Here is a 24,135-nt window from a genome sequence, read left to right on the forward strand (position 1 = left end):
CTGTTATTCATTTCTTCCTGTAGATATCTAACTACGGACGCTAGAAAATGAAATAGGCTATGATACGCCGTTTCCGTCAAAAGTCTGAAATCATTCGATCAATACCATGATACACGTTCAACGTATATTTTACCCGGGACAATGTTAAGACGGTGAAGAATACTATTTTACATTTCAAATGAACGAGATAGTATTGGTGAATAATATAGAGTGACGATTGTAAACTGAGACGCATGTTTAAATGAATATTAAAACAACTGTTTTAAATACAGAATATACATGGCCCTTTTATCACAAATATTTTTAAAAAATATATACTTATAGTGTGATAGGTATATAAAATGTAGGCCTACTGTATGTCCATTTATAATTTATTTGTGTATATCAACATACAACAAGTAAAATTTTGATGCAGAGCATCAAATCGCCGAAAAACTGAATTTACAACAAGATCACGAAATTTAATGATATACATATATTCAATATCGGCAAAATTTATCACGTGATCCGAAACAGGTAAACAGAGAGTTTCCCAGCCAGTGTCTTTATATATACATACCCCATGTACACATTGCAAAGATTAACTAATATTGTCTTGAATAAATAACACATGAAAATTTATGTAAGTTTCAATTGTTTAAATGAAAGAACACATTTTTTTTATTTACTCAGCATTACTGCTGCATTGTCCGTTAAGAACGTTTGGTTCTTTTAGACAATGTATGTGGTAATTCATTTTTCCTCTGACTTCGACAACATTTTGCTTTTGGAAGGAATTCATTGTCTGTTTTACAAACAATCAAACGCATTGTGTACATAACTTTCAATAAAAAAAATTCTATCCTTTTTAAAAAGACCCCGTTTTATTTCCTCTTTCTTTTATGTAATAAGCAATATTCTAGTAGTCCATTTAATTTTTACTCCAATTCAAAGAACTATTAAATAGAGGCCATTTCTGAAATTATGTGTAGAATGTTTTATATTAGGATTCTGTGTAGGTTGAGGGTCTAATTGTTTATCTATTAGCAAGTGATAAGAAAAAGATGAACTGTAGCTAATATCTGACATGGCTGTAAACCCGTCTGCAGTGTAATGAGAATATTTACATGTTTCAGATCACGTGATAGGGCTATTGATACGGAGTATAGGGATAAGTTCTTAATACATTTTTCCTATTTTCCTAAAAAGCAATCTTTTGAAATAATAAAAATCTTATGCAATTTTCAGCTCCTAATTCCTTTATGTAAGCCTTTCATTAACTGAATTATTTTTCTTTTATTTACAATATCATTTTTTTCACTGTCACATTTTAATAACTTCTCCTACCAGCTGCAGAATCCTAAAGCGTATCAAATATATAGTCGCCGGTTTCTACCGGCGACTAATAAAGTAAACGTCTCCTACACTGAGCAACTCTATTTTCCCCGTCATAAAAAGCAACTCCAGTCAATATACATAGATGAAAGATAGGTAACTGTTTTTAAATGTCAACAAATATTAATTTTTATGTTTACAAAAAAACATGTTTTATATTTTTGATGGACTATCTGTTGTCGCTTGGAATGACCAGTGTTTATCCACTGATTTGGGAATGGGACCGGGACCTTTACAATTGGGAAAATGCGTCGTAAAACGTCCAAATTGGGAATTGATAAAAAGTGATTTTTTTTCATTAAAACTTCTCTTTTAAGAAAATATTGGTCAAAAATGCATTCAGTTAGTATACTGCCTTGTGTGTAAAATGTTATATATATAAGGTTTCATAGGTTCAGTCTTTGCTGAAAGATTATAAAAATCTTACGTCTAGAATTTGGAATTTTAGCTTTGAAATTGGGGGAAAAATCATACCATTTGCCATTGGGAACAGGGTTGAATTTCGGCCTCTAATTGGCCTGAAAAAATACACCATGTAAATAAGACTGATTAGACAGTATAAGAAACAAACAAACACGTACACAGATTGATCTGCTCTATAGAAAAATGACTTACATATTTTGAAAACCATGGAAACACACTTTTTAATGAGACCTTGTGAAAATAAAATGAAAAACACCCAAATGAAAATACATCAAGGACATGTATTTAAATGAATTAAATTGAGCATATACCGACATATTGTTTAATTATGCGCGACACTGACGTATCAGTGTAAAAAATATATCACAGTAGTATGTTTAACGGTATTGTCATTTCTACACAACCTGGCATAGTCACTTTTGGTCTTCACTGTTAAAAAACAAAATCACGACTAATCCGACTAGTTCCGCTGAGAATGTTTTAACTGTCTTCTAAAAGTAGTCACTGAAGATATGTCGACCCATTTTATAGTTTAGAGCACGTAAGAACCTTATATCACACACCAGAAACTTCCATGTTCTCCACAAAATTTTCCGGCTGGCAGTTAAATCAATAATGACATAAGTTCCCCCATAAAGAGAAATATCAATGTACTTCCAATGATGGTTTACTGTTCGAAAAATTGTCTGTGTATTTATTTCCATACAGATGCAAGTTCACCTACTTAACAACAGACACAAACTGCCTTAAGTTTATATTCAAGCTTCACTGAAGAAACGAATAAATATTGCCCAAATATATCAAACATTACAAACGTCATGGCGGTGCGCTGGAAAAACATAAACATCTAGCAAATATCTGGTAGACGTCGTCAAGGAGGTAGACAATCCAAGTTATCGTGTAAGAATCGAAATAAATTAGATCGAGCTCAAACAGAGATCTTCTCTTCAATAAAATCAGTATGTTGTTCAGTTGCATATTATCATATCACTCTGGCTGTGCCCTCCGCATTTGAACTCCAAACAATGATTTTTTATTCAACATGAAATTACTGTTTGAAATATATTATTTCTCAACTAAAGCTTTACTCAGTTCCCTTTCTTTAAGTGTTTATTCTAAAAGAAACGAATTGCCAAATCTTTATTACTGTAAGAAATCGAAGCTCGCTTTAGTAACTTTTTTGGTTTTCTCATCCTCGCCTTCAACTATCACTTCTGTTCCACCAAAAATCAGTTTCACCCAGACGCCTCGGTCTTTCCCGCCAGAAAGATCCGGAACTTCGACCTCAAGTTGACCTACATATGTGCAGTCAACATCCGTGACGTATTGTGGGTGCTCTTCTGTTGACGTGTACACATCAAAAACCAGTGTCATTTGGTCTGCTTCTAATGGGGTATAACGCTGTTTGGATTGTGCTTCTCCAACAACTAATTCTTGACCCTTCTTCACATGACAAGCGAAAACATCCTTGCATTTCACTCGTCTGCCTACTTGCACCTTTTTGTTTTCTGGATGTTCACCAGGTTTGAAATCGCGATACACGCGGACACCATAAGAACATTTGGCAACACGTGACACTATGGTAATAGGATTGTGTCCAAATATCACAGCTCCTTTTAAAACTACTAGCCCTGCATCTTCAGGTATGATCACCCTTTTGTCTTTAAAGTTTGTTTTTAGAGCCTCTTGCAGCATTGGTGATTCAGAAAAGCCACCGACTAGTAAAATCGTGTTAACTCCAGCACTTTTCTTGTGCTTGAAGATTTTTTTGATATGCTCAACAGTGTTTTTACATGACTCATCGTACCATGACTTCACAATTTCCATATCCAGTCTTACTTTATCTCCCATCCATGACACTTTATCTTTAAACTCCTTTATCTCACTGATTCGAGTTTTTATAGTTTTACCAGATTCATTTTCATATATTTCTGCCAGTCGCACAGGGATTTTGATCGTCTCTCTTCCAGTTTTTCCTGCCACTACATTCCTTTTTTTCGTCTCGAACTCCCTGTAGAGGTCTATGAGATCTTCTGCAGCTTCCTTCTGGAATCGCTTAAAGGCCTTGTCCCCTAAAATAGAATTATTGCATTTTACTTTTTCTATCAAGTAAGTAACAAAAATGCTCCCTCCATTTATCTTGATAATTAAGATCAATTCTCTGTAAGCACCAAAAAAATAAAGAAGGGGCCGGAAACTCATAGTCTTGGAATTACTCCATATTTGCAGCCTTTTTAGTGTTCAAGCCATAAATAAAGAATTTAGGGTGAAAAGGTTTGAATCAGCTCTGGTTACCATGGTAACGGGAATATTCTATTTTCTTGTGAAAAAATGGCCATTTCTGAGTTAAAATTTACTAAAATGCGACAATTTTATTCACAAATTGTGGTCTTTATTTTATAAATTATATCTGGAATAGAGGGTTAGTTTCCATATTTGCCTGAAATACATACTTTTAAGTAAATATTTTAAACAAATTTTGTATAGTTTTAGAAGCAACAATTTTAGAAATGTCCCCCTTAAGAAATATACATAATCTATAAAAAAAATGGTCAAGAGCTTTTAATGATTCTACTTTAAGGACAGACCCTATCTAAGGACATTTGAGTTTTTAATGATCCTACTCTGGGAAAATATCCTACCCCAAGGGCATCTGTGTTTTTTTATGATCTTACTCATACTCAAAGAACAAATTAGTTTTTAATGATCCTACTCTTTTTTAATGGTCCTACTCTATGGACATTTGAGTTATTAATGATCCTACTCTTTTAAATGATCATTCTCTAAGGACATTTGAGTTGTTTTAATGATCCTACTCTTTTTTAATGATCCTACTCTAAAGACAGATTCTAGATTCTACTCTAAGAAAATTTGATTTCTATTGATCCTACTTTAAGTATTATTGACCTTGTGTTTAATTTAAATTCATGTTTGGGTGAAACACATGCTATAACTTTTGAAGGAAAATATCTTTAGGCATGTGAAAGAAATATTTTATGTTGGAAATTTGTACAAACATGGCCTTTTAGCATGCATAAGTAAAAACCTCATTTTAGAGACACAGATATTCTCAATGACTATTGTGCATATTTAAACTGGAACTGATACATCAGAAAAAAACACTGTCCAGATAAATATGTGTAAAAAGCATCATCCCTGGAACCACAAGTTAATATAATTCCATATATAAGCAAATACTCAGGTTTTTATTTCAAAAGTAACCACTCGTGGCAAATGGGGTAAAATTATCATAAAATGTAACAAGAGATCACAAAGTGATCTTGGCGCCCACCAATGTACCATTTTTGAGTGTTCCAAATTTCAAGACTTATTGACTAGCTCAAGGTCAAATTTCATTTCCGTACACAACACTGTGCATGTGGTCCAAATTTGAAAGCTGTAGCTCGATAAATGTGAAAGTAGGTCACTTAAGATCAAATTCAAGGACAAAGTTCTTTGTACACAAAACTATGCATGTGCATCAAGTTTGAAGGCTGTAGTTTGAGAAATTTGAAAGTAGGTCACTAGGTCAATCTTAAGGTCAAAGTTCATTTCGGTACACAAAACTATGCAAGTGGTCCAAATTTGAAGGCTGCAGCTTGAGAAATGTAAAAGTAGGTCACTAGATCAAAGTCAAGGTCAAATTTCACTTCAGAACACAAATCTATGCAAGTGGTCCAAATTTGAAGCCTGTACCTTCAAAAATGTGAAAGTAGGTCACTAGGTCAATGTCAAGGTCAAAGTTCTTTTCGGTACACAAAACTATGCAAGCGGTCAAAATTTGAAGGCTGTAGCTTGAGAAATGTGAAAGTAGGTCACTAGGTCAAAATCAAGGTCAAATTTTATTTCGGAACACTGAACTATGCATGTGGTCCAAATTTGAAGCCTGTACCTTCAAAAATGTGAAAGTAGGTCACTAGATCAATGTCAAGGTCAAAGTTTGTTTCGGTACACAAAACTATGCAAGCGGTCCAAATTTGAAGACTGTAGCTTGAGAAATGTGAAAGTAGGTCACTAGGTCAAAATCAAGGTCAAATTTTATTTCGGAACACTGAACTATGCATGTGGTCCAAATTTGAAGCCTGTACCTTCAACAAGAGGACCATGATGGTCCTGAATCGCTCACCTCTTCCCACATGACCCAGTTTTGAGTATGACGTCGTTTTTTCTATTATTTATCATGAAGATCCATTGAAAAATATGGTCTCTAGAAAGGTCACAAGGTTTTTCTATTATTTGACCTATGGACCTAGTTTTCGAAGGTACGTGACCCTGTTTTGAACTTGATCTAGATATCATCAAGGTGAACATTCTCATTAATTTTCATGAAGATCTCATGAAAAATATGGCCTCTAGAGAGGTCACAAGGTTTTTCTATTTTTATACCTACTGACCTAGTTTTTGATCGCACGTGACTCAGTTTCGAAACTGACCTAGATATCATCAAGGTGAACATTCAGATCAATTTTCATGAAGATCCATTGAAAAATATGGCCTCTAGAGAGGTCAAAAGATTTTAATTATTTTAGACCTACTGACCTAGTTTTTGACCGCAGCTGACCCAGTTTCAAACTTGACCTAGATATCATCAAGATGAACATTCAGACCACCTTTCATACAGATCCCATGAAAAATATGGCCTCTAGAGAGGTCACAAGGTTTTTTTATTATTTGACCTACTGACCTAGTTTTTTAAGGCACGTGACCCAGTTTCAAACTTGACCTATATATCATCAAGAAAAACATTCAGACCAACTTTCATACAGATCCCATGAAAAATATGGCCTCTAGAGAGGTCACAACGTTTTTTCATTATTTGATCTACTGACCTACTTTTTGAAGGCACATGACCCACTTTCAAACCTGACCTAGATATCATCAAGATGAACATTCAGACCATCTTTCATACAGATCCCATGCAAAATATGGCCTCTAGAGAGGTCACAAGGTTTTTCTATTATTTGACCTACTGACCTAGTTTTTGATGACACGTGACCCACTTTCGAAACTGACCTAGATATCATCAAGGTGAACATTCTGACCAATTTTCATGAAGATCTCATGAAATATATGGCCTCTAAAGAGGTCACAAGGTTTTTCTATTTTTAGACCTACTGACCTAGTTTTTGACCATACGTGACCCAGTTTCGAACTTTACCTAGATATCATCAAGATGAACATTCAGACCAACTTTCATACAGATCCCATGAAAAATATGGCCTTTAGAGAGATCACAAGGTTTTTCTATTATTTGACCTACTGACCTAGTTTTTGAGGCACGTGACCCACTTTCGAACTTGACCTAGATATCATCAAGGTGAACGTTCTGACCAACTTTCATGAAGATCTTATGAAATATATGGCCTCTAGAGAGGTCACAAGGTTTTTCTATTTTTAGACCTACTGACCTAGTTTTTGACGGCACGTGACCCAGTTTCGAACATGACCTAAATATCATCAAGTTGAACATTCCGACCAATTTTCATGAAGATCTTGTGAAATATATGGCCTCTAGAGAGGTCACAAGGTTTTTCTATTTTTAGACCTACAGACCTAGTTTTTGATGGCACGTGACCCAGTTTCGAACTTGACCTAGATATCATCAAGACGAACATTCTGACCAACTTTCATAAAGATCCCATGAAAAATATGACCTCTAGAGTGGTCACAAGCAAAAAGTTTACGGACGCACGCACGGACGGACGACGGACACCGCACGATCACAAAAGCTCACCTTGTCACTTTGTGACAGGTGAGCTAAAAATGTGAAAGTAGGTCACTAGGTCAAAATCAAGGTAAAATTTCATTTCGGAACAGGAAACTATGCATGTGGTCTAAATTTGAAGCCTGTACCTTCAAAAATGTGAAAATAGGTCACTAGGTCAATGTCAAGGTCAAAGTTTTTTTCGGTGCACAAAACTATGCATGTGGTCCAAATTTGACGGCTGTAGCTACAGAAATGTGAAAGTAGGTCACTAGGTCAAAAACAAGGTCAACTCATGTCAAGGTTCATCTTGCCACTCAAAACCATACATGTGGTCCAAATTTGAATGTTGTAGGTTATTGACAAGAAGATTTTAAAAGCTTTTCCCTATATAAGTCTAAAGAAACCATGTGACCTCCGGGGCGGGGCCATATTTGACCCTAGGGGGATAATTTGAACAATCTTTGTAGAAGACCACTAGATGATGTCACATACAAAATATCAAAGCCCTTGGCCCTGTGGTTTTGGACAAGAGGTTTTTCAGTTTTCCCCATATAAGTCTATATAAACCATGTGACCCGACTGGCGTTGCAATATTAGACCCCAGGGAAATAATTTGAATCATCTTGGTAGAGGACCACTAGATGATGCTTCATACTAAAAATCAAAGCCCTAGGTTCTGTGGTTTTGGACAAGAAGATTTTCAAAGTTTTTCCCTATATAAATCTATGTAAGTTATAGAAATAAACAAAGGGCCATAAGCCCATAACTCATTAAAAAATTGTTAAACCAGTCTGATTTTCAGGGGACACAACTAGGGTACCAATACATCATTCTGACAAAGTTTGGTCAAAATCCCCCAAGTAGTTTCTGAGGAGATGCGATAACGAGAAATTGTTAACGGAAGGACGGACGGACGGAAGGACGACGGACCACGGACGCAGAGTGATTTGAATAGCCCACCATCTGATGATGGTGGGCTAAAAAACAAGAAGGTCACTGACCCTAAAGCGCTCAACTGTGTAAAAGGATTCGTGTATGTTTGTATAACGTTATGGCACAAGTACAGAGTTCGGTTTAAATAAATATCAAGGCTCTAGCTATTATGGATCATGAAAAGAAGATATTCAAAGTTTCTTTTATATTAGCCTACATTATATACATGTCACACACATGGTCACGGTCATTTTTGAACCTAGGGCAATAAACGGTAGATAGTCAAACTGATATCACACGCAAAATATATAATATACATTTGTGTAAAATTGTTTTAAAATTCTGACAGAAACATTTTTAAAGTTTCCAATATATACATGTAGGGAAAAAGTAACAACTCCCCTGGCGGTCATGTTTTATGACAAATCAAAATAGTTTGGACAATCTTGGTAGAGGGTCACAAGGACCATTTGTGTGAAATTGTTTTAAAAACTGGGCCTGCTGTTTCTGACAGAAACATTTTTAAAGTTTCCAATATATACATATAGGGAAAAGTGACCACGCACTCTGGCGGCCATGTTTCTTGATGAACCACAATAATTGGTCACACAAGGACAATTTGTGTGAAATTATTTTAAAATCGGAGCCAGCAGTTTCATACAAGAATATTTTTTAAAGTTTTTACTATATACATGTACATATTGGGAAAAGTGACCACACTCTTGGGGCCATGTTTTTTTGACAAATCAAAATAATTTGAACAATCTTGGCAGAAGGTCACACAAGGACCATTTGTGTAAAATTATTTTAAAATCGGGCCTACAGTTTCACACAAGAACAAGGGAAAAGTGACGCCCCGTGGCCGCCATGTTTTTTGACCAATCGGAACAATCTTAGTAGAAGATTACACCAGGACCATTTGTAGGACCAGCGGATTAGGAGATGTCGTTTTAAGATTTTTCTATTTTTAGCTCTGGTGGCCCCTATGTGCAACCAAGCAAAACCGTCTGAACAGATTTGTTAGAGGACCACCCAAGGGATATCCAGACCAAGTTTCATCAAAATCCATTCAATGATTTTTGAGGAGACGTCGTTTAACGAAATTGTTGACGACGGACAGACGTACGCACGCACGACGGACACAGCGTGATCACAACAGCTCACCATGAGCTACAAAACAAGGGCTGTTTGAAGACAGCAACCTTGACTATTCAAAAGATTTGTCACTAGAAATATGAAATAACGAAAACACAGACACAAACAAGTACAAAAAGTGGCAACCATTCCGAGTCATAGACCTTCCCTCTTCTACGCTTAATGAGGTAACAGATTACAAAAAATAGTTGAAATAGGGGCATAACTTTGTCAAAACCAAAACAGTTATGGGTTCTGTGCACTGCATATCAAACAATCACAGTGAACAAGTGTGTTAAGTTTAAATCCATTACCACAAGTGGTTACTCAGAGATAACAAACATAACAAAAAACAGCTAAGTCAAAAAGGGCATTACTTTGTACAAATAGAGTTACGGAACCGACATACTGCATGTCGGATCACCACAGTGATCAAAAGTGTAAAAAATCAATCCATTTCCACAAGTGGTTACTGAGATATCGGCCTACATACAAAACTCGATCAGCAAAATCCAGATGTAGATACATACGAAAGGATGAGTACAACAGCTCTACCTATTCCTCGAATAGGAGCTAAAATCTTTAAGAAAGTTTATTTATGAGTATTTGCTGACCTGTAATTTTCTTGAGAAAGTTTTCATAAGCAGCGTCAACCCTTGTGCCTCCCCAAGCTCCTCCATTAGCAGAGTCCAACTCCTTGAGTTTGTCTGATTCTATAACTTCGTGTAATGTTATATCCACTGTTCCCCCTGAATAACATAAATATAAAGGTTAGGAATGTCTTAACCCAGACTAAGACCATGTACATTTGTACTCTTTTTCCCCCTTAACGAATGAACCTCTCAAATACTAGTCACAGGTGCCCCGCAACTCATACACTACATCCACCCCTCCATTTGTTATAGATAAAAAGGATCATCAAAATCCTGTAAGATACTATCCAATATGCATAACACAAACAAACAAAAAATCAAAATCTATGGTTATAGTGTGTCGGTTGAGATCGGTGGAGTCCAGGTCAAACGACAGGCATCTGTCATACTAGTATTTTACCAGTTGTTACCAGTTACAAATACGCAGTGTATTGAAGTAAGATATTTAATTCAATCTGTGTTTACCTCCCACATCCACCACCATGTATTTTGTGCCTTTAGAAAATGGTGAAACACGCATGGAATCTGACATACTGCCTTCCATCGACATTTTATCAACCGGCAGGTGCATACAGAATAACGAGGCTGCTTCCGGTTCCAGGGCAATAACTAGATTTTCTCTCTTTATTCCTGCCTGAAACATTTAAGTTCTAATTTTAATCACTATTACAATATTTTTGCTGGGTTTAACGATGCACCGACACAATTATAGGTCATATGGTGACTTCCCAGCTTTGATGGTGGAGGAAGACCCCAGGTGCACCTCCGTGCATTATTTCATCACAAGCGTGTACCTGGTAGAACCACCGACCTTCTGTAAGCCATGAAGAATTCAACGCCCCGAGTGAGGCTCGAACTCATATCGGTGAGGGGCAAGTGATTTGAAGTCGGCGACCTTAACCACTCGGCCACGGAGGGCCACTATTATAATATAACAGGCCATTTAATAGCTTAACATATTTTCCAAGATTTATATAATAGTAAGAAATAAACCCTAAATTTTTTAACTATTCGTACACCTAACCTACTCCGTCCTCTTTGAATAACAGGCAAAAATTAAGATCAAATATTTAAATTCATATCCGTTTTCTCTACTTATTAATGTGTTAGAAAAGCCTCTTACATTGAGATGACAATATTTTTCAATTGCTTGATATGTCATAAACGTAAGAACTAAATACAATATTAATAAGTTAGTAGCCTTGTATCGGAAAATACTAGTATGCACAAGTTCTGCAGTGGAAATATTGCACGACTTTAGGAGCGCAATATTCTTCTGCTAAAGAACGTGTGGATATTTCCCGATGCAAAGATAATAACCTGTTTATTACATACATATCTACACGTATAAATGTATTATTTGTTCAATAGCCTGAATAAGATTGACAATACTGAACTAAATAAAATATTTAATGCAACGACACATTATTATGTGACGCACACGATATGAAATTCAGGAGTCAGTATATGGAAAAATATTGACGTTTCCGGTACCATTGTAACTTAACGTGGAATAGAAACGAGTATGTAATAAGTAAAAAAAAAAACCCAACCATTTCAGCCGCCTCTCTCATGAACTGCTTTGAACCGTCGTTCCATATCGCTGGCACTGTCAACACCCAACGGATATCTTCTTCGATTATACCATGTATTCTGAAATAACAAGCAAATTCAGTGAATTTATATACCCCGCCGAATAGGTTGTTCTGTGAATATTTGAAAGATAATTTGTTTTGATATTTAATATGATATTAAATATCAAAACAATTAAAGACCAATTAACAATGCAGTTAATCTCTGATGAAAGATGTGAAAAGGTACCACCGCCATACAGTGGTCTATATTTGCCTTAAATTTGATGAAAATCTGTCAATGGATTAGGCTACTCTGTTTAGTGGGAATTGATGAATTTTAGAAAAACTAAAGGATAATAAATTTGCAGTTAATGAAAAATCCTGATGAAAGTTGTGTGTGCACCACCGGCCTATATTGAGCTATATTTTTACTAAATTTCATGAAGAGCCATCAACTGGTTACTTAGATACTGTCATAATACCCTATTCTTCCCGAATCAAGGGAAACACAGTTGTACTGGGTTAAGGGGAACAATACTTTTTGTGATCAAAGATGTGAGGTTTGGTGATGCTAGCCAAAATACTTTTTGAATTATAAGCATTTTCAATTTCAGACGGATGGACGGACGGACGGATGAACGGATGCACGCAGTCACCCACACCCACACACAACGCCTCGCCTTCAGCAGGGGATAAAAATCCAAACTGTTGAAGTTCGAGTCGATTAAAATGTTCATAGTCAACCATCACGGAATGGATGAGTACTTCTAAGGGCTAACATATAGGCTAAAATAAGACTCTTAATCTACTTGACTTGACTTGGCATACACCTGGATATATATCCAACTTAATGTTAGTTTCCATATACTTATTTCTTGAAATCTTGCTGACAAATATTCAGTTTATATGAAAACCACTACTTACTTGTTACGCAAATTGTCCATAAGATGGCCTTTCAAGTACTTTATAGCAATTCCAAACACAGTTAGAGCTTTCATTTTATGACCATTTCCGTCTTCTATTTCTATATTCCGCTTTAAACCCTGAAAATGTCAGGAAATGTATATCAATCTGCTGTATTTACTGTTGAGATTTTTTCTACATATTACTAAATTATGAAGAAGAAAGTCATGACGCTTAACTTTCAAAAAGTACATAAAACGTATAATAAAGTTGCCCATTAGTAAAATTGTTACCTCAGTAAAACACATTTATGAAAAGAGGTAGGTGACCAAAATGTGACCATTTATTTCTTTGTTTGCTATTTTTCAAAATCAATTATTTTAGGCAAGCTATTTTTAATTTAGTTTAGTTTAAGAGAAATGTTTGCTACCCAGTATGGATTTAGTTCGACACGGTTAGAAAATCGGTTTCAATTAACCGGAGTTGAACAGTACACGAGGACCTGAATGTCCCCCAACCCTCCTAATAATATGATGTTTACGACTGTACTGTCTTTTCATAAAAGTACACTATATTTCAATGGGGACTTTATATGTTATTGAAAAGTTGTTTTTAACATTTTATTGTACGTAGTATTTCTCCAATAATCTGTTACGTTTTATATTTTTATTACCTCCCTTTTGGTAAGTAAAAATGATAGTGTTTAAAGAAAAAAGTTGCCTATATACATAAGTTTAGGTAAAAAAAGTCGTCTTTTTTGTTTTGTCTTTTCATAAAATTACACTACCTTTTAATGGGGACTATAGATGATATGAAAACATTGTAATATAAAATGTTATTGTACTAAAGATTCTCCAAAATCGTTAAAATTATATATTTTTATTACCTCCCTTTTTAAAGCCTATGCCTGTTGAATGCCAGTTTTTAAAATTATGGAAATGTACATTTTTTTGTTTTTATTTTTTAGGCTTGAGAATGACTGTGCGATTTTGAGCCAGTCAGTGTCTACACAGCCAGAAACACCAACTCCAATACTGTTTTTTTTCTTATTATCAGTCAGTCCCAGTGTAGTTTTCCAGCGTCATTAACTTGTATAGTTAATACAAAATCAGGTTATTTTAAATAAAACAAAACAAAAAACAACAATATTTGCAGCCAGGAAACACACCAATGCTTTATTTGATGCCCAATTATTAAAATATTTCTTGGGGAATCCCCCCCCCCACTAGTAGAAGGGGGATACCCCCTCCCTAATTCTCCCCTGCTCGCCGCTTTGCGGCTCGAAAGTGCCCTTTTGTTAACTTCCACCTTGCCCTTTTCAAATCCTAGCTGGAACAATGAGCAGTGCTATTTTTCAGTTTTTGGGAATGGCGGCAAGACCCGTTGTATAGGTTGAGGAAGTCGCATCGTAACCGTGAAATAAAACAGGAACACCACCTATGGGTACCATCGTAGATAATAAAAAGAAGAAACTTGAATAAATGGAGATAATTCAAAAACTAGGTAAGGTAGAGTTATGGTTCTTTGACACTGCAATTGTGAAGTTTCAATGAAATGCCTTTAATACTTTTCAAGTAATGCTCCGGACAATCCTTATTTTGTACAAGAAAGGGAGATAATTTAAAACCTAGGTAAAGTAGAATTATGGTTCTTTGACACTGCACTTCCCGTCAATGGCCTCTATGATTATATGAAGTTTCAATACTTTTCAAGTAATGCCCCGGACAAGCCTTATTTTGTATAATAAAGGGAGATATAATTAAAAAACTAGAAAAAGTAGAGTTATGATTCTTTGACACTGCACTTTGTCTCAATGGCCTCTATGATTATGTGATGTTTCAATCAAATGCCACTAATACTTTTCAAGTTATACTCCGGACAAAATTGTGACGGACGGACGGACAGACAGACGAAAGGACGGACAAAGCGGCAAGTTTTCGATAAGATAAACATTCTGACCAAGTTTCATGAAGACTGGAGCAAAAATGTGGCCTTTAGAGTGTAAACAAGATTTTTCGTCGATTTGGCATTTTGGTCTAGTTTTTGACCCAACCTGATCTAATTTCTAACCCGTCTGAGATTTCATTGAGACAAATATTCTGATCAATTTCCATTAAGACTGAACCAAAAATGTGGCCTCTTGAGTGTAAATAAGCATTTCTTATTTGACCTAGTGACCTAGTTTTTGACCCCATATGGCCCAGATTTCATCTAGACAAACATTCTTTCAATGTTTCGTGAAGATTGGAGCAAAAAAGGTGGCCTCTACAGTGTAAACAAGCTTTTCCTTTGATTTGACCTAGTGACCTAGCTTTTTGACCCCATGTAACCCAGATTCAAAATCCTCTAAGACTTCGTGATATTCTGACCAAGTTTTATAAAGATTGAATTAACCTAGAGTGTAAACAAGCTTTTTCTTTGATTTGACCTGGTGACCTAGTTTTTGACCTCAACTGACCCAGATAAAAATTCGTCCGAGATTTCTTGGGGATGAACATTCTGACCAAGTTTGATGCACATCAGATAAAAAATGCAGCCCCTATTGCACACACCAAGTTTTTCTTTGATTCGACAGAGTGACCTAGTTTTTGACCCCAAATGACCTATATTCAAACTTGACCTAGATTTGATCAAGACAAACAACCTCTTCAAACTCCACGAATATCCAGTTAAAATGCATCCCCTATTGCATACACAAGGTTTTTCGTTGATTTGACCAGGTGACCTACTTTTTAACCCCAGATGACCTATATTCGAATGTGCCCTAGATTTCATCAAGAAGATCATTCTAATCGAACTGCACAAATATACAATGAAAAATGCAGCCCCTATTGTACACACAGTTTTTCTTTTCTCTGACAGGGTGACCTAGTTTTTACCCCAGATGGCTCATATTCAAAATTAATCTAGATTTCATCAAGACAAACACTCTGATCAAATTTAATGAATATCCAGTGTAAAATGCAGCCCCTATTGCATACACAAGGTTTCTCTTTGATTTTTGACCAGGTGACCTAGTTTTTGACCACACATGACCCATATTCGAAAATGACCTAGAAGTCATTAAGACACATATTCTGACCAATTCTCATTAGTTTCAAACTTAAAATGTTGTCTGTAGAGTGTTAATAAGATTTTCCTTCGATCTGGCCTAGTGACCTAGTTTTTGACCCCACATGACCAAGTTTCGAATCTGGCCTAAAGATCATCAAGATAAACATTCTGACTAAGTTTCATAAAGATAGGTCATAAATGTGGCCTCTAGAGTGTTAACAAGCTTTTCCTTTGATTTGACCGGGTGGCCTAGTTTTTGACCCCACATGACCCAGATTCGACTATGACCTAGAGGTCATTGAGACAAACATTCTGACCAATTCTCATGAGTTTCAAACTTAAACTGTGGACTCTTACAGTGTTAACAAGATTTTCCTTTGATTTGGACTACTGACCTAGTTTTTGATCCCACATGATCCAGTTTCAAACTTGACCTAGCGATCATCAAGACAAACATTCTGACCAAGTTTTATAAAGATTGGGTCAAAACTGTGGCTTCTGGAGTGTTAACAAGGCAAATGTTGACGGACGACGCACGACGAACGACGGACAAATGACCGGTCACAATACATCACCTTAACGAGCTATTGTTTAAGTCCATTTTTTCTCGAACAGCTTTGAAACTTCACACTCATAAGGTGAGTAAGTAGGCCAAGAACCGTAAGTCTCAAATGCGTCTTGTCAGAATGAGTCTCTATTTGTATATAGGAAATTTGAATTTCTTGAAAATTGTTTTTTTTTCTTGATTAAGTTTTGTTTAGTTTCACTTTTCTTGAATTTCATAGCTTTGAAACTTTATACATTTTTCATCATCAATAGGTGAGCAAGAAGGCCTTCTCTTACATGCTTTATGTTAAGCACTTACAGATGAGCGTTGGCATCCGAAGGTGTGCTCTTGTTTAAGATACAAAGATGTACATATTGAATTTAGTCACTGATATGCGGCCAAGAATCGTTATAAGATATGGCTAGATAAAGAAGTTTTGTTGTTGTCATGTTTTTCATGCCTTATAACGAAATGCGTTTGTTTTTAAATTCTAGATACATGTATTAATACAGTGTGTTTGTCACTGATATACATTGACCTGAGGTCGTAAATTAAATAAAATAATATGTCATTAACAACATATTTGTCTCAACGTGTTTCATAATATATTATTAGTACATAATAAGTAAATCATATCAATGGGGCGTTAAAGAAGTTTCGCTTAGTGTATATATACCGTCGAATTATACAACATCATTTTAAAGCGTCTGAAGTAGTAGTAATCCTCGTGCTCTCCATCTTCAGCGAGTTCTGTGTACGCATTTTCCGCCTCATACCCAAAGGCATTGAATGTCTTATCTTTGTTCAAAAGCAAAATAGTAGGTGTCTTTAATGACATCAACGCTCCTGAACCTGCCACCCATTTTGTCTGAGCATACACCTTCGTTGGGTCGTCTTTAAACTCATTGGCGAAAGAAAATGCGTAACCGGAGTAAGTTGTCCCAAAGTCTATGGCTGCGACAACCAGTTTGTTACTCTTGCTGGTCCTTTTACCTTTTGAATCTGATGCATGGGCCATGATTAAACCTGTAATATTAGGCATAAATGTACATTTTTTATAGTCGAAGTCAAATATTGGGATGTACGTATCCAGTGCTCGGAATACTATACAATTGTTTTTAACTTTTTACATAATTATGCAAACACACCTGTTTATAGAAAATCGTGTTGCTGCTGATTTGATTGTTAAATTATTCTTTATTCTGTTTCTTTGTTTTGTATGCATGCAGTAAGGTTTTACACTCGCATTAAGATACACGGAAGGCTAATTAGAGGCGGTTTTCATTATACATCTCAAGTGTTGAATGGTGGGGTCTTGTTGATAGACTAAAATAAACTTAAGAAATGAAAATCGATGAAATAATAAATAAAACACTTAGTTTTGAATGTGCAAATTTATTTCAAACACAGAAAATTTTCTTTCTTTTATCAAATTTTAAAAATCCAAATTATTTGGGGATTTTGTTTAAGCATAATTTATATTTTCTTAAGCAAACTTTTATAAACAGGTGTTTCTTATAAAGTTTATTTGACATGACAAGTAATTAATAACATAAGCGTAAAGAAATGATTGTTTTACGTAAAGATTCCGTGGCTTTTCAACACTTAAACTAATTCCCGTCTTTCGATCGAAGGACAATCTTTAGATAAAAAGAATGCATTTGAAGTCTACGACCCTGTTGACTTGCCAACAAGTACTCCATATAAAAGGACACCGTCATTAGAGGGATGGCAACAATAAAATATCATAAAGAATAATTAAAATCCGGAGTCTAGAAGTCCGGTAATCAATATATTTTATGCACTGTATTACCGGTGTTTATGGTAATTGCTGAGTTTTCGTTTTTTACAGTATCCCGTCAGGGTCATCGCCGCATACTGTGAGCTCGAAAAACAACGAAATAAATTATTATGAAAAGTCGAAATGATAAAACTACGATGGTGAAAATTCGAAACTACTACTAGTATGATGAAAAAAGGAAACTACGATGGTAAAAAAAGTCGAAATCATTTTGAACTTTCATCATCGTACTTTCGACTTTTCACCATCTTGATTTTTTCAACATCGCAGTATCGTTCTTTCGAGCTCACATTGTGCGGTGATAGCTCTACAAACGAGGGACTGTACTTACTACATATTTTTGTAAATATTTTTATAAATAGCTCTCACTCGGGTTAGAGAAATTTTGAATGTAAAATTTCAACAGCAGTTTCCGTTAGTCACTATTATTTACTCAAGAAGTAAAACGAATTCAACAATTTATTAGTACAAACCAAGTCTAAAATACTACAGAAAAGCCTTAGTTTATAATTTCAATAGTTCAGTCCTGAGAAAAGTATTTAATAGAACAGTTCTGAGAAAAAACATTGATATATATAAGGTTCCAATACGGCAAACAAATTGTTAATTACTATCAATAATAAATTCATTGAACTCGCGACTATTTTTCTCAAGAAAAGGATGGTAGGTAAGTTCTGTTTCCTGTCACATATACCTGAAAATGAGATCATCTACTGTTTTCGATAGATAAATTATAGTTTCCTCTCTGCAGTTACCATTTTAAGGTGGAATAGCACTTTGTAATTTTTTTACAACCCGCATATGATTTTGATATCATATCAAATTAGAAGTTATCCCCGGCGTGAATGTTTAACTGTTTTCTTGGTTACTAGTGACACGTTTTAGCTATGACGTCGCAAACATTACCATGCACGTCTGTTTTGGCGCCACGTTAAAAAGCGATAAAAAATCTGTTTATTTTCTCTCATTTGTTAATTTTTCTAATTACAGCAACGAAACTTACATCTTTATGTGTGATATACAAAGGTCTACGGCGCTAGACAATATTTGTTACTTTTATTTTCAAAATTATGAAAAAAAATGAAGAAAAACGACATTCTCAATTTTTTAGATTTTTAGAAAAAATGGCACACTTGTCTAATTAACGGAAAAACGGCTCGAAATATTTTTAACAAATTTTTATATTTTCAAGATAGATTTATATTTGGTAGAATATTAAAAAATTAAATACTTTTACCATCCAGTTATTTTTTAATTAATGGTTTATTAAACATATCCGTCAGTAAAATTTGACGTCAAAATATAAACTCTATCTAATTAATGTTGCGTCAATAGAATAATATGGATGAACAGATACAATACGTTTCACTCACGCTTTGTTTGTATGTGCATATGACAGAAATAGCAAAGTATCAAGCTTCAAGTATTTTGCATTATGTATTGTTCTTTAAAAATATACTTTATGTTAAATGTATTTATGCATGTATAACGTGACACATTACGTACTCTTCCTGTGTGGAGGTAATAATAAAATTCTATTCTGTTTTCTTTTCAGAACATTTTTAACTGAAAAAAATCATCTTATAGGAGAAATAAACCACTGAACATAAGTGAAAAATGTCTTGTATATCACAACTTTGTTTTTAGAATAAATAAAAAATGGCTATTGAATGAAAAGAACACAAGCAGTATCTGCATTAACTCATTTTCGTAACAGTTGGGAAAAATGTATTATTGCATTTTGTTTAAACATATTTTATTCCCAGTAATACATATACAAATTAAATACATACATCATATTTTGAACAAGATAAGTAGGAAATGACAAGAATGAAAGACACATAGTCTTACAGAATTACTGCATTTGATTAAACATTCGACATAGGTTGTTCCACGCAATGCATCGATCCCAAACTGTTACACGTACGTGCAATGAACTTCTTTGGATGTTAAAAGAAAACTTGCATAATTTTTACAAATAAATTCCATCTTTTTGCCCACTACACATAGCTAAAAGTATAGCTTATCAGATTTATGTTTTACAAGTGCATTTTAAGCGTGTACAATGAAATTGCACAAGCTGTCGTATTCCAGTGAATTTCAACAACTGGGAGTTTAAAAAAGTACGAAATTTAAAAATGAAATGCTACTCGTATATGTGCACTTACAACAGCGCTGAAACCAGGAAGGTCTAATTCAGTTGTTCAGCTGAAATGTACATTAAAATTGCACATTACATTTTCATTTCCTATCAAAATATAATAACAACGAGTTCATTATTTTTTACCTGTTAGTTACACTAGCTCTTTTCACGACCTTCTCAGTTAATATTGCGCGTATTCCCTGCTCACGCATGACATCTTATCTTGTGTGTCGTGCGCGCATATAATCTCCTGCGCATGACAATTTATCTCATCCCTTAAATAATGCACATACGGGAACATAGGGTCTCCTCCATCATCAAAAGCTGGAAAGCCGCTATAGGACTAAAATTGTGTCAGTGTGACGTAGTTCTCAACATCTGTCTGTTTAATGTTTGTTGCTCCACATTGGGAAAATGCTACATGCTTGCCTCAGTGTGATGATTTTTGTGAGCACAACCTTTGTCTAACCCCCTCAGTCAAGTGTTACATTTACCTAAGAGATAGAGGTCCTATGTTTGCTCCCAAGAATCGATCTCACTGAGTAAAGCATAAAGTATTATCAAAATATACGACGATGTTATGATCTGTACAAAAATTAGCCGGACAGATGGACGGACGGACGTACGCACGCTTGCATGCACTCACGCATGAATATTTCCCTGTAGCAAATACCAGTTATTACTAAGTAGATCGGTATCCTGATTAATAAGGATGTGCAACTACCCAGGGGGTAGGTCCTTACAATATCATAACTATTCATTAATTTCATCACTTTCTATCTCAGGTTTGATTAATACAATCGTATTTCGTTATTCCGGAAGGCCAAACTTGATACGATTTTTTTTATCTTTGTTTTTTTTTTTGGGGGGGGGGGGGGGGGGGGGGGGGGGGTTGGGTAGGAGGGGTGGTGATGATAGGCGAAATCACTGAATGGCACAGCGGCTAATTGTTTTATATATTAGGCTATAATTTATTATTTAGCAATTCCATTTTAATCATTTTGAAAGCGGGTTTCGTTATTAGTAGTATAGTAATGAGACTGCGGAAGGCCGGTGCGCCATGCTAATTTTAAAATGCCAAAATGTCGTGCTCTCCAGATAATATTTCTTGCACACGAGATAAGTTGTCGAAACCACGAGATAAGATGTCGTGACCACGAGCTAAGCTGTCGTGCGCGCGAAATAATTTAATCTTTAAAAAAATAGATGCATGTCCTAAACATACTACCGTAGTACATCCGCTTGAAAAAGTTTTTAATCACAAAGGTACGCCTACGTCTGAATAAAGTTACTAGCAAAGGTAAAAGTACATGTTTAAAATCTAAACATGTATATATCTATCACTGCAAAGTACCATAATTTAAAGGAAAACAAGGTATTGTCAAACACTACTACATTTTAGAAAAAAAAAGATATTTACCTGCGAAAAAGGCTTCCTGTAAGACATTGTTTTTATCACTACACTTGATGGAATCTGTTATGTCATATGTTCGTGTGACCTCACTGTTATCGTGAGATTCTTCTTTTGTTTGTTTGTCTTGGGTTTTTCAACAGTATTTCAGTTGTGTAACGGTGGACAGTTAACCAAACAGTCTTCCTGGATTCTGTACCAGTACAAACATGTTCTCCGCTTAGTAACTGCCAACTTCCACCCATGAATCGGAGGTGGAGGACGAATGATTTCAGACACTGTCTTTTATCATATCGTCTCGGAGAACGTACGCCTCGCTCAGGGCTCGGACTCACGAACCCGCGATCCGGAGATCTGAGCTATCACTAATGAGCGAAGCGGGCGGACGGGCTCGAGATCCTTCTTTAACGTTCTTCAGCTTTTACATTCTTCAGCTATTAAAATTTTCAAACAATTTTCATTTCGTAAAAAATTAAAAATTGGTATATTTATAAATGACTTTGATTGCCTACATGATGGCCCATTTTTGCCAGATTTAACAAGATCTGGAAACAGAATTTTTATGAAATTCATTCACGAAATATTTTTATTATAAAACAGTTAAGAATTAAGAAAAATGAAGTACATTTATAAGGGAATATTCAGTGCATACATGCCTTTTTAAGTATATAGATTATTCTTACGAAACCATACCCGCATTGTATCTAAGAACGCACTTTGACGTCACTTTTTGTTCGTCGGATAGCGGACAAAATCAGTGATTAAAAAGAATACTAGATGGTAAAAGTTCTCAATCTTTTTAAATTTTGTTAAACATAATTTTATCTTAAATATATAAAATTTTGGCAAAAAAATTTCGAGCCGTTTTCCCGTTAATTTAACGAGTGTGTGATTTTTTCAATAAAACTAAAATTTTGAGAATGTCGTTTTTCTTCATTTTTTCCATCATTTTGAAAACAAAAGTGACAACTACTATCCAGCGCCGTAGACCTTCGTATAACACACATAAAGATGTAAATTTCATTGCCGTAAATTGAAAAATAAACAAATGAGAGAAAATAAACCGATTTTTTATCGCTTTTTAACGTGGCGCCAAAACAGACGTGCATGGTAATGTTGCGACGTCATAGCTAAAACGTTTCACTAGTAACCAAGAAAACAGTTACACATTCATGCCGGGGATAACTTCTACTTTAATATGATATCAAAATCATATGCGGGTTGTTAAAAAATTACAAAGTGCTATTCCACCTTAAGTATTCACATTGATAACCGGACCTGCAGACAGCCCAATACTGGACTAGAGGTCCGGTTACCAGACCCCTAACCAGCCATCACGATACAATATAAGCCGAACGAGTAAGGCTAGGCAATCAGTGACAGTCCTAAATCTTTTCATTTTAATCATAATGCAAAATTACAATAATTCAAAATAATGAATTCAGTGTGTGCTTATAGGAGATAATACCTGGTATGATTGTAGTATACCACGGAGATATGGGATACGAGTATATTCGGGTACGAATTAGCACATGTATAAAATGCATTATTCCCCTTAGATAGTAAAAAAAATAAATCGAAAGTAGAAATTACTTGTGTCTATTTTATTATATACCAACAATGAAGTTGAGATATTTCAAAGCAAAAAAGTCATACCTGAAAAATTGTTTTATCCGTAGCAGCATACATCGTTATATCAACTTTAATATCTGATGCCCTGTTCAACGAACTTTGATTTCAAAATGTTTGTTACTTCCTTGTCGGTATAAATTATATTGATAAATCTTACACAATCACATCCGATTATATGTCTTGAACTTTAATTTGTCTGATTTATATTTCATGTCACTGAAGAAACGTAATATTAAAAGTGTTAAGACGCAGAAAACTTTACATACCTCTGTCAACACACCTCTGTTGTTATCGACTCGAGGTCATCTGATTCATTCGGAATATCTCGAAGGTTATGGTCTAATTTATGAGAAATCTTGGGGTATATACAGTGCTTTAGGGTGTTGATAAATTTTGTATTAAGGCCTGAATTATTGTGTGTGTATAAATTTTCATATCATTCTTTTACTGGCATGCAGACCGACATTCAATCATTCTAACATACATTTCAGGCCCGGATCCAGAAATTTTTGACTGGGGTGGGGGGCACCAGTCTAGAACGAAGACGAGCGGGTAGGTATTGGAGCAATCTGACTAAAGTACTTGATCTTCTAAACGCACGGGTGGTAAACGCGCAATCCAATTCCCGCTGGGAATACGCTTAAAATGGGTTGCGCAACGTCCGGTGCTGGTGTTGCGCGTAAAAAAAAGACGAAATTGGGGTATGTGAAGTTATGATTTTGCTTAGTATGAGACAAGAATAAAATTTCTCGAAGAAAGCAAAATGCTATTCGACACAAATATGATAATAAATCATATGTGTAAAATATCTGGTTTGTAATTTATAATTCGGCTCTAATATCACAA

The 24,135-nt window shown here is 35.2% G+C and overlaps 1 protein-coding gene across 2 annotated transcripts; it reads right to left on the reverse strand.

The window, feature by feature from the left end:
- Positions 1–353: 353 nt before the first annotated feature.
- On the reverse strand, positions 354–23,610 carry LOC123557681 (heat shock 70 kDa protein 12A-like). Of its 2 annotated transcripts, none has more exons than XM_053544046.1 (7): positions 23,556–23,610; positions 16,979–17,328; positions 12,723–12,841; positions 11,778–11,877; positions 10,690–10,858; positions 10,186–10,320; positions 354–3,869 (listed from the first exon to the last, which is right to left on the reverse strand). In XM_053544046.1, the coding sequence occupies exons 2-7, from the start codon at positions 17,318–17,320 to the stop codon at positions 2,941–2,943; spliced, it is 1,794 nt and encodes a 597-aa protein (XP_053400021.1). In that variant the 5' UTR covers positions 17,321–17,328; positions 23,556–23,610; the 3' UTR covers positions 354–2,940. The 2 variants fall into 2 exon arrangements, with proteins under 2 accessions (XP_053400021.1, XP_053400020.1); XM_053544045.1 differs by lacking the exon at positions 23,556–23,610 and adding an exon at positions 23,314–23,549.
- Positions 23,611–24,135: the final 525 nt, after the last annotated feature.

The sequence above is a fragment of the Mercenaria mercenaria genome, chromosome 5, assembly GCF_021730395.1.
Source record: "Mercenaria mercenaria strain notata chromosome 5, MADL_Memer_1, whole genome shotgun sequence".
Taxonomy (NCBI): Eukaryota; Metazoa; Mollusca; class Bivalvia; order Venerida; family Veneridae; genus Mercenaria; species Mercenaria mercenaria.